Source organism: Egretta garzetta, unplaced genomic scaffold (assembly GCF_000687185.1).
Source record: "Egretta garzetta isolate BGI_Z169 unplaced genomic scaffold, ASM68718v1 scaffold56, whole genome shotgun sequence".
Classification (NCBI taxonomy): domain Eukaryota; kingdom Metazoa; phylum Chordata; class Aves; order Pelecaniformes; family Ardeidae; genus Egretta; species Egretta garzetta.
The window spans coordinates 301,902-318,548 of NW_009260182.1; the positions used below are offsets into that span (position 1 = coordinate 301,902).

The 16,647-nt window shown below is 37.0% G+C and overlaps 1 protein-coding gene across 1 annotated transcript in view; it reads right to left on the bottom strand.

Moving 5' to 3' along the window:
- The window catches only part of NRG3 (neuregulin 3), a 251,987-nt gene that overhangs the window by 102,924 nt on the left and 132,416 nt on the right, over positions 1 to 16,647 (bottom strand). Inside the window, exon 3 of the mRNA XM_009641852.1 lies at positions 11,822 to 11,895. Within this exon, the coding sequence (XP_009640147.1) occupies positions 11,822 to 11,895 (74 nt within the window). The remainder of the gene's footprint in view (positions 1 to 11,821; positions 11,896 to 16,647) is intronic.

A 16,647-nucleotide genomic window follows, 5' to 3' on the forward strand; every position in this document is an offset into this window, starting at 1 on the left:
TGGGAGCAGGGTGCTCTCTGCAAATGTTGGAAGTGAATCAAGTCCTCCCAGTGTAAACAATTTCATCAAGAACTGCCTGTTACAATCTGTTCTTTGGTTTGCTCCTGGGACAACACTGATCTGGTTTGTCTTTTAAGAAACTATTTCCCTGATCAAATTTATCACTGAAGAAAATGAATACCTATCCTCATGGTTGGCAATTTCAACCTCCCAATGGTCAAAACAAAAACCTCTAGCAAAATAGCAGTCATAGATGGAATAAAAGTCACGATGGGACAATGCAACCTCAAAAGATTCATTAATAAAATATTTACCGGTTTTAGTGAGACTGAGATTTTTCCATTTGATCTTTTTGATCCAGAGAATAAGTTTCAAAAATTACTAGGTTTGCATAGTGAAATTTTAACCAGAAATGGCTGTTCCCTGTTGCCAAATATGATTGTTATGGAAGGCCTGAGAAATGAGCCTGAAAATGCCTTCAGGAGCCATAGAAGAAAATAATTACCTTGATGTGGTAATCAGGCTCATAGTAATGCTGACCCCTAATGTTTTCAGTAAGGCTGCCATTATCCTAGGAAGATATGCATATACACATTACCCCCAAAGCAGCTGGTCTTCACAACACCACAGAATGCTTACGACAAGAATATGGAACGATATACTTACTCCACATTTTCCTTAATAAGCAGACATTGTTCAAATGAGCTGAATCAACACTGATACAAGCTCCATGTGAAGTGAAAAGTCTAACACCAATAATTGCCTTAATAAGCATCCTGGTAGCGGAGTAAGGACTTAATACAAACAGTGAAGATCAGTTAAGAGCGTAGAGGCTCTTACAAAGTATTAGTTTGGGGAAGATGATCAGGATACTCGGCAGAAATCCTCTCAGAGGAAACTTTAGCTCTCATGTATGAGCCCCTTAATGTTTTTACTCTCAAGATAGTGTGTGTTGGACTGATCTTGAGCTTTGTGCCTGTAAGAACCAGTGCAGAATTTGTCTTCCTGCTGTTTATCGCTTACAGTCATGTAACTGTACTGCGAGCAGGACAGATCAGCATATCAGGCACCCCACAACTTCATGATATATTTGTACATGCACTGCTGCATTTTTTTACTAGAATCATTTAAATACAGAACCACACAGAGAAGGTGGCAAAACACCCAGTTCATACTTAGATTTAATACAGATACATTCAAAAGGTGTAAGATTAGTTGCCAATATGGGAAATTCATCTATTTTCTCCATGTGTTCTTACTAGCTCCTGGAACGGGCTATGACATCTTTATGAAACCTGTACTATACCAGCTCAACAAATCCTGAGGCATTTAACATCAAAAGTGTGACTAAATCACTGACATAAAGTGAAATGGTATTGCTAAAGCAAAACGCTATTTGGACAACTGAGTAGCCAATTTACAAAGACAGAACCTGATGAAACAAATGCTTTTCAGCTAAATCACTGTTGTGTTTTGTGCGATTTTCCTATATATCATCTCAGGGTGACCCATCTTTGCTTATACTTTTTTCCCGGAGCATGAAGAACTATGGTGGCTGCACTGCTGAATTTTCCTCTTAGAAGGCCTGAAAATGTGATCTGACAAGTCAAATGATTGATTGCACCCTGTCCATCCAGGCAAAATCAGAGAAGTCCTTCTGAAATACGGTGGAAGAGTGACACCAACAGTAACGTACCATCAGTATGAAGAGTATGCAAGTCAGAAAAGTTAGTTACTCAGACCAACAGGCTAAATTAGAAGCTTCCAGAGTGTCACAGAACATATACTTCAAGCTATATACTTACGGTTTTCCAGACACGGGATGGCCAACAGCAGATTTAGGAAATCATAACGCGTTTGTGAGAGGAACAGATAGAAGTTGATGTTTTAGAGGCTCATCACTTCAGAAGGTGCTTGTTTAACCAAAGTGCTGCACCGCCTCTCATTCGGGCACCGAGATGAACCCCGCACTCGTGACAGAGCAGGCTCGCCAGCGGGAGAGCGAGATTCACAACTCCGTCCCTTATATAAGACTGTAACCTCTCTTCACAGCCATCTGCTGTGGCTGTTGTGTAACAAGCCGCCGTTGAGTGTTTCTGCCATCATATGGTAAGTTTCCTTAAAATACACGTGCAAAAATCACTACACAAAGAGCTAGAAATTCTTTAACTAGATGCAAGTCCAAATTTCACAGATGAATGGTAGTTTGGAAAGGCAGCCTTCAAACTCCTCTGTATGGGGTGGCTGTAATTTCCTTCTTGATTTCTAGCATCTACGGCTTACAGGAAGATATACTGATTAAAACTTTTGGTTGACTGGGATTTGCATTGCTAGATATCTCCATTTTCTGTCTTCCTTGGGATTTATACTGAGCTCAAATAAAAGGAATTTTCAATTTCATTATTATCCTTCTACATACAAACAATTTCTAAAGAAGGAGAAGGAAACAAATGGTTTTGAGGTTTGTTTGGCTTTTTTTCCTGCTGTCAAAGATATTGCATCTAGCTGATTCCAGCTTCTCTTCATGAATTTCTACAGACATGCAGTCTTCACAAGCTGAATTACAGACCACCACCTATGGCCTAAAACCAGACATACTATGAGACTCTAAATGAAAAGTTCTGAAAATAAAAAAAAAAAAAAAGGTTGAGCAATCAGATGCCAATACATTCTTGTCTCCCAGAAGAAGAGACAAACAGAGAAGAATAAAGAACTGATGTTCCTTTAAAACTTACAAAAGGATTTTGGTCAAATTCAGACTGAATTTTTCTACTTTTCCAAATCAACCTGTGTGACTTGTAAATTGATATTATTTTAGCTAATACAAAACACAGACAGACATGAATTTGGTAAAGGCTGACAATGCATTTAAAGCTGAAGTATGAAAACTGAAATCAGTCATAAACTCCCTTCATTCTTTAGAGAAAGAAAGCCTTATGGTGGGGGGCGTGTAGAAATCTATTCAAACTCATTGCTGGTTGTTTTTTTAAAGGATTTGGAATTCAGTGAAAATAGGGGGAAAAAGCTCTGTTACTGAACACGAAAGTAATTAAAGTAATTTGATTCAATGCTGTTTGGAAACTGCTCTCACGGTAGAGGGTTTTGCTTTTTTTTTTTTTTTTTCCCCTTTTTCTTTTCCTTGAGAAGAGTGACACAAACTCACAAACTTAGAATCCTAGAAGTCATTTAAAATATTCCCCCCTCTACATTAGAAACATGAAGATCACCAATACTCTTGTGATTTTAAAAATCTCTTCTGCAATACTCACAGAAACTAAAAATAAAATCAGTAGATAACATGTATACTGCACATTCTGTATAAGTCACTGTTAGCTTACCTATAGAAAGAAATACTACTTCCAGTTGTTTCCTATGCATTTAAAATTTTGGTTTTAAGACTGTAAGAAACAATTATCAAAACTGATAGTGATTTTGAGCGCAATTTTCTTCACCATTAGTACCAAATTTGTGATTTCAATTAATTTCTCCTGGGCTTTAACATTTTGACATGTTCTGACAGAGAACACATTCATGCTTCCATTTATCAGTGGCGAACCCTTTTACTGATGCTTTGTTAATGTTGCACTTCTGGTTTTAAGCATTTTATTTCAGTTCTGCAGACCAAAGCCTAAGTTCCTATTTTAAAGCAAAAAAAACCCCCAAATTCCAAACAATAAGATTCATACTATTCACACAAAGCAAATTTTTACAGCATCAGCACAACTCAAATTTGAAAATACGTCACCTTTTACAGTCTGTATCCTGAAGTCTCTACCCACACTTGATCAAAGAGGAGCGAAAAAACGTCCCTCATTCCCCCAAGGATATCTTTTCTTTCTTGTTTTACCTTGCTGAGGTTTCATATTCCCCAGCCTGTGTCTCATGTGATGCATCTTTTCTCATCTATAGATAAATTCATTAAAACTTTTGAAGTGACTATGTTGCTTTTCTCCTTTATTGCTATTTCTATTAAGGCAATTCCTTCCTTCCTGTCTCTAATGTATCAACAAGTAATATAGGCTGATTTGTGATGCATTTGAACTGGAGGAAATTTGTTTAACCATGGTTAAGAGAAATGTCATACCCACTTCACGGATTTTAACAGATCTTATACTAACTTGTCATTTTCAGGGACTTCACTTGACCGTTGTCACCACATAGCTCTAAAAATCTAATTTTACACGGCAACAAAATAAACCCTTTTTAATTATTTCATTTTTGTAAAAGCTTAATATCCTAGAGTAACATTAATAATTTTTATTCTATGAACACCCAGTTGATGTGGCACTCTTCTTTGCAGTTAGATTGAAAAGACAGCATAAAATGACAATTACTATGAAGAAACTTGGTCTGCAGCCGCTCTCTCCATATGCTTTTTTGAATACAAAACAGTTTTAAACAGATGACATAATTAGTGCATGTGGGCTTAAAGACCTTTTCTTTCTGAGACAAAGCTGAGCCACAAAATTCAGATTTAGATCCAGAGTTCAAAAAGTCTATTTGGGGTTATACAAGCCCCATATTAAATCTGTTTGAGAAGGACTTGACCTCTACAAAACTCGGATATCCACCTTGGGCTACTCAGTCCTCCTGTCTGCCCTAAATTCTCTTCCTCTCATAACTGCCACTATGTGCATCCAACCTTCAAAGGATTTCCAATAGCAAAGTCTTTTTTTTCTTCTATGCCTCGTAGAAGCCAAAAAAGGAGGTATAAAAATCAAATTCAAGAAGAATATTGACCAATTCAGAAAGTTTAAGTAAAGCCGACAGCAAAACATTATTCAGAAAACTTACAAAAGGATTTTGGTCAAATTCAGACTGAATTTTTCTACTTTTCCAAATCAACCTGTGTGACTTGTAAATTGATATTATTTTAGCTAATACAAAACACAGACAGACATGAATTTGGTAAAGGCTGACAATGCATTTAAAGCTGAAGTATGAAAACTGAAATCAGTCATAAACTCCCTTCATTCTTTAGAGAAAGAAAGCCTTATGGTGGGGGGCGTGTAGAAATGCAAAAGAAAATAAAAGGCAAAAAACCCAAGATTTTTGTTTGGGTGTTTTGGGGGCTTTTTTCTTTTTTTTCCCCTTTTTCTTTTCCTTGAGAAGAGTGACACAAACTCACAAACTTAGAATCCTAGAAGTCATTTAAAATATTCCCCCCTCTACATTAGAAACATGAAGATCACCAATACTCTTGTGATTTTAAAAATCTCTTCTGCAATACTCACAGAAACTAAAAATAAAATCAGTAGATAACATGTATACTGCACATTCTGTATAAGTCACTGTTAGCTTACCTATAGAAAGAAATACTACTTCCAGTTGTTTCCTATGCATTTAAAATTTTGGTTTTAAGACTGTAAGAAACAATTATCAAAACTGATAGTGGTTTTGAGCGCAATTTTCTTCACCATTGGTACCAAATTTGTGATTTCAATTAATTTCTCCTGGGCTTTAACATTTTGACATGTTCTGACAGAGAACACATTCATGCTTCCATTTATCAGTGGCGAACCCTTTTACTGATGCTTTGTTAATGTTGCACTTCTGGTTTTAAGCATTTTATTTCAGTTCTGCAGACCAAAGCCTAAGTTCCTATTTTAAAGCAAAAAAAACCCCCAAATTCCAAACAATAAGATTCATTCTATTCACACAAAGCAAATTTTTACAGCATCAGCACAACTCAAATTTGAAAATACGTCACCTTTTACAGTCTGTATCCTGAAGTCTCTACCCACACTTGATCAAAGAGGAGCGAAAAAACGTCCCTCATTCCCCCAAGGATATCTTTTCTTTCTTGTTTTACCTTGCTGAGGTTTCATATTCCCCAGCCTGTGTCTCATGTGATGCATCTTTTCTCATCTATAGATAAATTCATTAAAACTTTTGAAGTGACTATGTTGCTTTTCTCCTTTATTGCTATTTCTATTAAGGCAATTCCTTCCTTCCTGTCTCTAATGTATCAACAAGTAATATAGGCTGATTTGTGATGCATTTGAACTGGAGGAAATTTGTTTAACCATGGTTAAGAGAAATGTCATACCCACTTCACGGATTTTAACAGATCTTATACTAACTTGTCATTTTCAGGGACTTCACTTGACCGTTGTCACCACATAGCTCTAAAAATCTAATTTTACACGGCAACAAAATAAACCCTTTTTAATTATTTCATTTTTGTAAAAGCTTAATATCCTAGAGTAACATTAATAATTTTTATTCTATGAACACCCAGTTGATGTGGCACTCTTCTTTGCAGTTAGATTGAAAAGACAGCATAAAATGACAATTACTATGAAGAAACTTGGTCTGCAGCCGCTCTCTCCATATGCTTTTTTGAATACAAAACAGTTTTAAACAGATGACATAATTAGTGCATGTGGGCTTAAAGACCTTTTCTTTCTGAGACAAAGCTGAGCCACAAAATTCAGATTTAGATCCAGAGTTCAAAAAGTCTATTTGGGGTTATACAAGCCCCATATTAAATCTGTTTGAGAAGGACTTGACCTCTACAAAACTCGGATATCCACCTTGGGCTACTCAGTCCTCCTGTCTTCCCTAAATTCTCTTCCTCTCATAACTGCCACTATGTGCATCCAACCTTCAAAGGATTTCCAATAGCAAAGTCTTTTTTTTCTTCTATGCCTCGTAGAAGCCAAAAAAGGAGGTATAAAAATCAAATTCAAGAAGAATATTGACCAATTCAGAAAGTTTAAGTAAAGCCGACAGCAAAACATTATTCAGGTTCTAAGAGATCAATAATTCAGTAAGACTCAGAAATTTCATTCATTCTATCTATTCAAATTATTTGAAAATATATCCTATAAAAATTCTGCAAATGTGACCTTTATTTTCCTCTATTTAATAACAGTCCCTTTACAGCCTACCTTCATGGTGTCCAGGGGAGTTAGCAGAAACTTCAAAGTTCTACTTAAAGCGGGAGGCTGAACCTCCTGACTTCTCCAGACTTCTATTTCAACCTAAATTATCCTATGATCTTACAAACACAAGACTCAACAGAGAAAAAAAAAATAAATTAAAAAAAAAAAAAGGGGCAAAAGAAAATAAAAGGCAAAAACCCCAAGATTTATTTTTGGGTGTTTTGGGGGCTTTTTTCTTTTTTTTGTGGAGGAGATGTGTGTGGGTCTTGAGGCTCTGAATACATTTCTGGAAAAACATTTTTTTTCATTTTTAAACTATCTGGAGTTGGTTTACTTATTTACAGTCCCAGTTTTCCAGGACAAGGGTTTTGATCCTTTGCTACATAAAGAGGTAATCTAAGGAGCAGTAACTGAAGATTCCAGACATGACACTTGCAGGTTTTTCTTTGATGAGATTCAAAAGGAAACATGATGCGTGCCATGCTGTCAGATGTTAAAGTATTATATGACCACAGGCTATAGCTAATGCTATAGGAACAGGACTTCTGACATTTGAAAAAGCCAGTCTAACAGACCCAAAGGGTAACATGGTGGAAACAGAAAAAATATCAACGTAGAAACAAGGTGCATGTTTTAAGAAAGAACGTAATTGACAAATTTGGACTGTGCACAAATTTTGGGTGGAAGCTGAGCAGTCTTGAAACCCTCAGAGCAGGGATGGTAACCAAAGCCCATTTCTAGTGGCTAGTTCACACTGATTGTAAGTGGTTTACAGACAAAGTATGATCAGCTTAGGGAAGGAATTACATGATGGGGTTGACTGCAACAGCAGGACCATGGCTTAATGACCTGTAAGCTTTCCATCCTATTTTTCTCCTTTTAGAAAATAATGCATTTATTTTGAAAAAGGATCAGAAAATATTCCTGATGTTTGATAGGGGATCCCTCTTCACTTAAGCTTCTGAGGTCAAATGGGACAACTCGAATGTTAAATATAAAATTAATACTGCATGTTATAAAACTGAAATACACTTTCTGCATAGGAAAGTTGTTTTCAATGCTAAGTTAAGAACAACATAGTTGAAGGCAGAGTTCAACATAATTTGATTAAAAAAGGGTAACGTGAAAAACCCATTCTCAATGCCTTATTCAACACTTTGGAACATCTGCACAGAACAGTCAAAGCTTTAAAGGTTATACTTTGCCTCAGTATAAAAATTGATCAAAAGAAATATCTGCAGCCTACATACAACTTACCTTTCAAGACTCGTTGGGCCAGGCAGGTCTACTCCAGAACACTATAAAGGATAGTACATGAGTACATTTGTACAATTTATGTTGTATATAAATTCCTAATCCTATAGATACACACAGGACTACACATGCCTGAAAAATGACTGAAACATAAAGTTATATTAAAGTTGTATTTATAATGTTGAAAATAGAAGTACTCTACCATTGCCATTAACTATATTTATAGAGAAGTTAAGCCCAGATGGAGAAAGCTGAATGTTTCAAATATACTCCTATCTTTTCCCTTCAGCATGCGACTGCTATTTCTTTTCTCTTCGCCCCATTAGTACTTCCTCCATAGATGAAGGAGATGATGACTGAGAGAGAGTTCAGGGACTTGTCCTACCCAGCATTAACAGAGCTGACAGATTCCCTCCTCCTGACAACGACCACGAGCATGGGTTGCACTGTCATGGATTTGGGCAGGTTTCTCCCATATTCCAAGATTAACAAACTAGTTTTCAAGCTACTTGAGGTTGGGTTGGGTTAGGGATTTTTGTTGTTGGGGTTTTTGTTTGTTTGGGTTTTTTTTAACATCTTTCATTATAGCCAGAAAACCTGTTTTAGAGTGGAGAAATTAAGGGAAGTGGAAGCCGTTAACATCTGCGATGCTTGAAGGTCCAGTAGAAATGTCTGTGTGGGGAGTGTTTTGACATTGCTCTATGTGTGTCCTAAAACTGTTTCCTTATGAATTTGATCCTATCTTTGACCTGAGGGAAGGTAGGAGGTGGCAGATCTGACTGCAAGGAGCCATGGATACCAATTCAGGAACTTTGAAACACCATTAGGTAGTTTCAAGAGGTTTCCTAAAAACAGAATGTTAGTATCTTAACTGTTTAGTTTAATTAAGCTAAATGGACATGATTTAGCATACATTAATCCATATTAAGTATTACATAATTTGTATCCATATCTCTGATGTAAAGTCAAGACCTGCCTAACATACATGTAAAATGAAGTAAGAAGGTGGGTTTGGCCCGGTATTGTTAAAAATATTGCAGAGCCATACCACATCATTTGTCACTACGCAGCCTGAGACAGTGGCCATGCTGAACAAGCTTGGTGTGTTTTAGAGGGCCGCTTTTAAAGAAAAAGCCTCTTGCATGTGTAAATAACTAACAATTTTAAGACAATATCATTATTTTCTGAATGACTGCGGTCCAGATTCACTTTCCATTCAGTGACAAGTGAAAGTTCTGAAAATGTAACCTGCACTATCACAGACAAGGTAAGATTAAACACATATTGCTTCAGTATTTCATGCTTGTATACCTCAAATAAGATGAATATTGTTATCAGATGCATCATAAGCAGTTCTGAACACATTTACTACTAAGCAATCCCACAAAACTCAAATGAGCTGGACCTGCTTATAAAGCTTGACTGACACCAGTCAGTGTTGGTTATTTGCAGTCCAGGCACAAGAGCACTCATCTCAGCGTTCAACTTCTCAAAATCAAGCCTTGCGTTTCAAAAATTGCTTTTTTCTGAAGCAACCTCCAAATTCATCCTTTAGTGTCCTTCAGCAGTACTCTTCCTAATCCAAACACACATTCAACCACAAAACCTAAGTTTTTGCAAAGCAACACCAGAGCCTTGGAGATGATCATATTGCACTTGACTACTGCATCAAATACTTTTTACATTCCTCAGATTTGCAAATAGCAAATATTTCTGCCATGAGTGCTGATTATCAGCATGGTATTATTTTTTTTCCTCTCCAGAGGGGAGATAAATACATTACTGGTTTAACTCCTGAGAAAAATGTTCATGTTGCCACTGTCTGGCTGCAGCAAGAAGTTTCCAATCTTTCAGGCTAGGCATGCTTAGAACAAGTGCATAAGCACGTACATACACAGAGCTATATTACACTATACCAACACACAGAAATGTACCTGAACAGAAGCTTTTCCTCTTCTGAATGCAGATGAGGATTAAATATAAGTTAAATTTCAAAAACCATTGGGAAAGTACCTAACTCACATTAACCTTCTTTATTTTTATTGGAAGAGGGGCCCTTCTTGGGTCATAGGTATGTCCAGCGGATCTACGTCAACAGCAAGCCAAGGTCCCCTGATACCCTAAATAATATAATTTTGAAAGCAAGCCTCAATAAAATGAAATAAAATTACCTTTGTAGTCAGAGCGTAAAAAGAACATTTCAGCAGAACCTTAGTTTACTGAGCAGGATCAGGTGGCTGAACAATTTTATGGAAACAGTGGAGTCAGAAACCGACCTGGGTAAGTCAGTGTCTCCCAGGTCAAGAGAAATGAGTCTGTGCAACCAACACAACGCTGCAAAGAAACAATGACAATACCTTCCATAGTACATAAACACCATAGGGCTTTTGGCCTTGCTAGATGCAGCTTAATCTGGGAGACTTTTCTGGGCTTTGTATTGTATCTGTATGAATTGCTCCTCTGCTCTTGAGAGAGTAAAGCTGGAGTTCCTTGTTAAAACCAATTCAGATAGGTACCACCCTATCCTGTTAATTGATTTGCTTTTCCCCCACTTTTAGGAAGCAAAGTACCTTTTTCCTTGACATATACACGAATTCTGTGTTTATGCATGCACATACAACTTGGCAGAGATAAAATCTGCCTATTCATTATAGGCCCTGCACTTTACTGTTAAAGGTCAAGCAAAAGAAAAAGCTCAACCAAATACAAAGCAAACTATAATGGGAGCTATAAAACACAGAGAACTAAAAACAACAGGTGTCTTTGGCAACAGGCTTTCACATGGAAAAGCACAAGACAATAAACAGAACACACAAAAAAAGACTACAAAAACAAGCATTATCCTTCAAAAACCACAAAACAACCCAAATCAAATTTTAAAGAGCACCCAAAACCAGAAGACTTAATACATTACAGTTTCCAGGTATAAGAACAAAACCAAGAGATTGGATATGACCCTTTGCTGCATGTTACTTCATTTAGAAATTTAAGGTGAACAACATTAATTAGTAAATGGATTCACTTCCAGGAAATTAATCTTGGCTAATATTTTTGACATAGCTTTGTGAGTAAACAGAATTTAAAAAGTGCAACGGTGGAGTAGGAGAAGATATACAGAGATGGTATTCTGGCATATACTGAGCAAGGTAACAGAAAGTTACTTTGCCTTCACATTACTACCTGAAAGCACACCTTTACTCTGCAAATACAGAGCAACTTCACTTGTAAAAGTGGGGAAAAAAAAAGGGTTGTGTGTAAGCTGACATCACATATTTCCAAGGAGTTTATCAACTCTGCGATTCCAGGCAATCTAAGTTCATTGTCTTTTGAAGGAACCACATTGCAGCATACACTTGGTTTCCTTTTAGGTTATGTAATTCTATTTGTTCTTGAGTCAAAAGTAGAGAAAAGTGAATATTTTGGTTTTAAGTAGGGACAGTATTATTCCAAACCATAAGGAATCCAGTCCTCTGATGGCCTGCCCCACTGCAGCAGAACATGTTTTATAAGCACAGAGACTGGAGGATGTGTTTTTGTCCTACCAACAAAAGCAACACTGTTCTCGACGCATAACGGCAGTGGTCCATAATATGCTTTCTGACAACAGGCAAAGGGTCATCTCGCATGGCAAGAATAGCCTCCAGCATAGATTAAAAATATAAGAAAAACATTTGACGTACTTGGATCTGACAAGATTGAGTCGGTTTTCGGCAAAAATTGGTCACAGCGGACTCCTTGGTAGCCCTCTTTGCACCTGAGAAAAAGGGGATAAATGACAAACATACGCATGCGATAGTAAAAGGTTAATTTCAAGGCAGCAAAATCAACTGAAATTCTCCCTGCCAACGCTGCGAGGGACTTGCATATTTACAGTTATTTCAACTATTGTGAAAGCCAGGTTATTACTGAAACACAATGGAAGCACGTAAAATCATTTGTATTTCAAAAAAGGCCCCTCAACCCTTTTTGATTATTTCAGAAACCATGAAAAGAGACATCATTTAAGCACAACACTTCTTTTAGATATCAATTCAGTGAAACAATCAAAGAAAAATCTATAAAACAGACATATTTGTAATAAAATAAACTCATTAGGTAACACAAAGCTTTAGAAAGTTTCTGTACTATACAAGCTATCAGATTAACAACTTGTTTAGCTTTGGCTGTTTGAATAAGTAGGAAACACTTATCTAGCCATTAATTTTAGGACTAGTTTCTACTGTGCTTAAAAGATAACATGTTTAACCATGATCAACAATGTCAGGTGCTCTTTGTAAGTGAACAGCCTTAGAAGTCTGTGGGATTAGATTTTAAAGCACATAAACCAGAATTCCCTCCTGTCTTAAAAAACATGAACTGACTTTGACTGAGAATCTAATAGTATTATTTATCTTGAATCATTACTTTGAAGAAATCCCATTTACTGCATTTGGACTGTTCTCAGAAGTGTCTCTCTCTCTCATTTCAACTAAGTGTATCAGAATCAGGTCTTTAATTATTTATTTGCTACGCAATTTTTCAGAGAGAAGTGATGGACACTTTAATTATAAATGATAGCAACAGGGACTCCATATCTCCCAAAGCTCTTGCATATCATAAAAACAATATGCTCAAATCAGCATCACCACCTTCATTAGGATTGACAACTGCAGCTTGAATTATGTGATAATGTCAAGAAGAGAGGTTATCTGCTCCTTCACAATGTTTCTACTCAGGCTTCCTCTAAAAGCTGCGTTTTTAAATGCTTTTGGCTTAATAAATTAATGCTTCAGTGAGAAGTACATCTCACCAGCCTTGATTCGGGGATCAGAAAGCACATTTGTGAGCAAATATGTAAATTATAAGAATCGCCATCAGACCCCCCCAAAGTAGTAAAAATCTACAGTAAGAAGATGATTAAAAAAAAAAAAATATGTATAGATATTACTTGGAAACCTGCCTTTTGGCCTTTCTCTGGGAAGGATACTGAGTGCTACTTTGGAGTTCAGCTTCTTACCAGTACTCATCTATCTGTAAAATGACTGGGAAAAACTTAATTCAGATCCCATGGTAGTAGTCACACTTATCAGTCAAGGAAAAATGTTCTATCTTTTTTTTTTTTTAATGCAGAATGTTTAATTTAAATTATCCACTAGTCAGACAAATGAAGAAGTCTCCATATACTCAAATACTGCTGCATGCATTTTTTCCCTCTGATTACAAAATATCAGAAGTTGCCTCACACGAACAGAAACTCTTCTTCACAGTCTTGAGATGAGTCAGGAGACCTCATTTCAAAGCTGAAGAATAATCGACATGGGTTGGGGATATTCTTGTCTTTGCATTAGCATTTTCTATTAACTTTTTGACCTATATTTGTACCTGCCTCACTTACTATTACCCTATTTCAGACTATTTCAAACTCTCTGTGCTAAACTGTTGGTCTGCAAGTCATAGAAGCGTTCATCACGTAGCCTAATTCCACAACTGAAAACTTTGATGTTACGTGTGAGGATAAAGTCAGAGAGTGATAACTCCTGGAAGAGCTGTACCGAGTGCTAATCAGCGTGTGGGCATTCAGGCAGAGCAATGCTACAGGTACCCTCAAGGCCAGCGGGAGCAGCTCCTACCCTTCTTCTCTGATGGCCACCCAGGCACATCCGAGCCAGCAGCTCTGCTGTTTTCCTTTCCTTATTACTCCATTCCTCACATAAGGGAATAGAAACCTTAGACTATCTTCACTTCACAGCTGAGAAACAGAGTCTGCAGCACTTATTCCCCTGACAGATGGTCCAGGTAATTAATTGTGGTCTAGATAACAAATTGTTCATGCCAGAACTGAAGGAGAGAAATTTTGCTACCATTAGCTGCTAGGGTAGATCTGGGGAGTCTCTATTCCAATCCTTCCAATTGTGACATGGTCCAAATCAAATATCAGAAAACATTTTTTGTATCTTGCAAAAATGGCAAAAGGTGCTGTAGATATTTGCATTTTCCATTTACTGTTGTTTGCAAGGGTTACATTTTATCAGTTGCAAATACAGCAGATGCCGATAAAGTTGGTGGCCTCAAAACCAATCTGATGGGAGACTCCTGTAACTGGTAAAGTATCACCCCAGCACAAGGCTCTAGGTTAGATGTGTTTCCATTCCTTTCCCTTCCTAATTTTGTAGGAGCAATGAGTTGGAACAGAATATATCACAGAGTCACTTAGATTTACAACTTCTCCCTTGTAAACCTCAGCATCCCTGGCACCTGACTGAATTGCACGTTGTCACAGCTATGCTGTGCAATCTGGAAATAATGATGGGGATGAATTTCCCCTCTTAAAAGTATATCGGCTATCATATCAAACTATTATTTTTTTCCTGACTATATCATACATATACTGCTGCTTGTACATATATACCTACATATATCAGACATATACTGCCGCTTGTCTCCATCACTGTGAAACCGGAGCATACAGTAATTAGCTGGCTGACTGACCTGGACAAGTCTAAAGGAACATTTGCACTTACCTGTACACTTCAATAAACATGCCACAGGACAAATTTATTTTTGTTACTTTCAAAGTTTAGTACAGAGGTGGCTGATACCTCAAAGAATAAATATAATCATTAAATGTAATAACATAATCTTACACAAAGATAACTATTATGGCCATATATAGCCCATTTTTTAAATTATATTAACTTTTTCAGCAAAGATAAAAACTAAGTCTCCTAGTTTCATTAACAAATGATTTTTGAAATTTGTAAGACACTGAGTAATAGCAATAACTGCTCTGCTAATGTTACACCAAAGTTTAAACCTTTGAAATTAAGTTTTGTGAAACCAAAGTCTTGTAGAATATACATTTGACAGTTATAACGTTAAAATATGATAAAAGCTGATCATGCTGTGGCATCCTATAATCTTTGCAAAAGCATCAGCCATCCATCTTAAATGGGCAGGTGCAATAATTGTGCCCACAATACCTGGTATGCACACATGCTGCTAACTGGCATCACACCTCTAAGGCAAAAAAAAACCCTAAACCAACCCCACAAAAAATGCTATAAAGCAACAGGGTTGTGTCACATACAGAAGTTCAGGGAAGTCCAACTGAGGTCATTCAATATTGCCATATGCAGTGTGAATGATCACATTCATATTTATGGATGTATTAAAAAAGCTGTGAGTAATCAGGGAAATCTTGAGAAATGCTTTGATGCAGCCGACTGTTTCAGAAACAATAATCTGATTACATGACAAGCAAATATTTATTAGATATGTCATTAAAAACAAACAAAAAAAATCATACGAGGATATGATATTGCTCACAGTGAAGTGAAAGCTCTGATCTGCATGTGGGACCCCCGCAGCAGAGGATGGGAAGGGCAGTCTCAGCTCCATTCCAGCACCAGAAATCGCTTCTGTGCTGAAGCGCTGCACTGCATGAGCAGGCTCGGGCACGTGCTTCAGTGCAGACCATGGTAAAGGGCTCTAATAAATAGTGTTAATTGCAGCCGTCTTGCAAAGTAAATATGAAAATGGAATTTGCTATTTTGCATTCAGGTTTTCACCAAAATAACTGTATCTGTCTAGGCTCTAGGCCAAAAGTATCAACAAAAATGCATGACTGGAATGATTTAAATCCTTCTGATTAAATGGTATGAAAAGAATCACAGGTAAAGCTAATCTGCAGCTGCTAAGACGCTTGCACATCATTAAACAGTACCTGCTAAATTTAACTAGGATTATTTTATCATGTGTTTGCACATCCTTCATTGGGAAGGTACTTTCTATAGATTGTATTTTTAAAGGTCAAAGACAAACTGCTTGGGGCATTGCACTTGATGGAGTCATCCACAGTATCCTTTGTGTGAAAACATAACACGCAGAAACACATTTCTCATTCCTGGTGAGTTTTTTTTCCTTTCTACACGAGCGTATCTGCACTTAAGTATTAAAAAGTAAGAAGAGTATGAGTGTTTATTCAAACCTTTTGTCCCCATTTTAATATTAAACAGTATTTATTAATGTATATTCTAGTTAAAGAGATCACAGACAATTTCTCAGAATTGTTTCTTGTGTATTCAAACCTTATGGAGCCAAGGGAGATTTCAAACAGATGACGGCATCACACGTACGAATAACACAGCACTCCATATCCCTAGATTTCAGATGGGACACGCCCGTAAAAAGTAAAGTGAATGGGGGGTGGGCGTGTGTGGCAAATTGCACGTTAAGCAATGCTGAAGAATAAAATATATCTAAAGCCAGCCGGAGAAAGGGAAGATATTTCAAAGAACCTACTTAGAAGAATTAGGGAAGGACATATAAAGCTTATGGCCAAGAAGCCATTACCCTCACAATTTACATTTTCCCCAAATACTTCTATACAGAGCTCCATATCCCTATTAAACTGAAAGGTTTTAGTTCTCAAGGGATGGTAATGTACAGAAGGCAGGAGAGAGAGTGGTACCAGCAGACTGCAGAGGCTATGAATTATGATAATGCCATGAACCCCCATCTCTTTCCT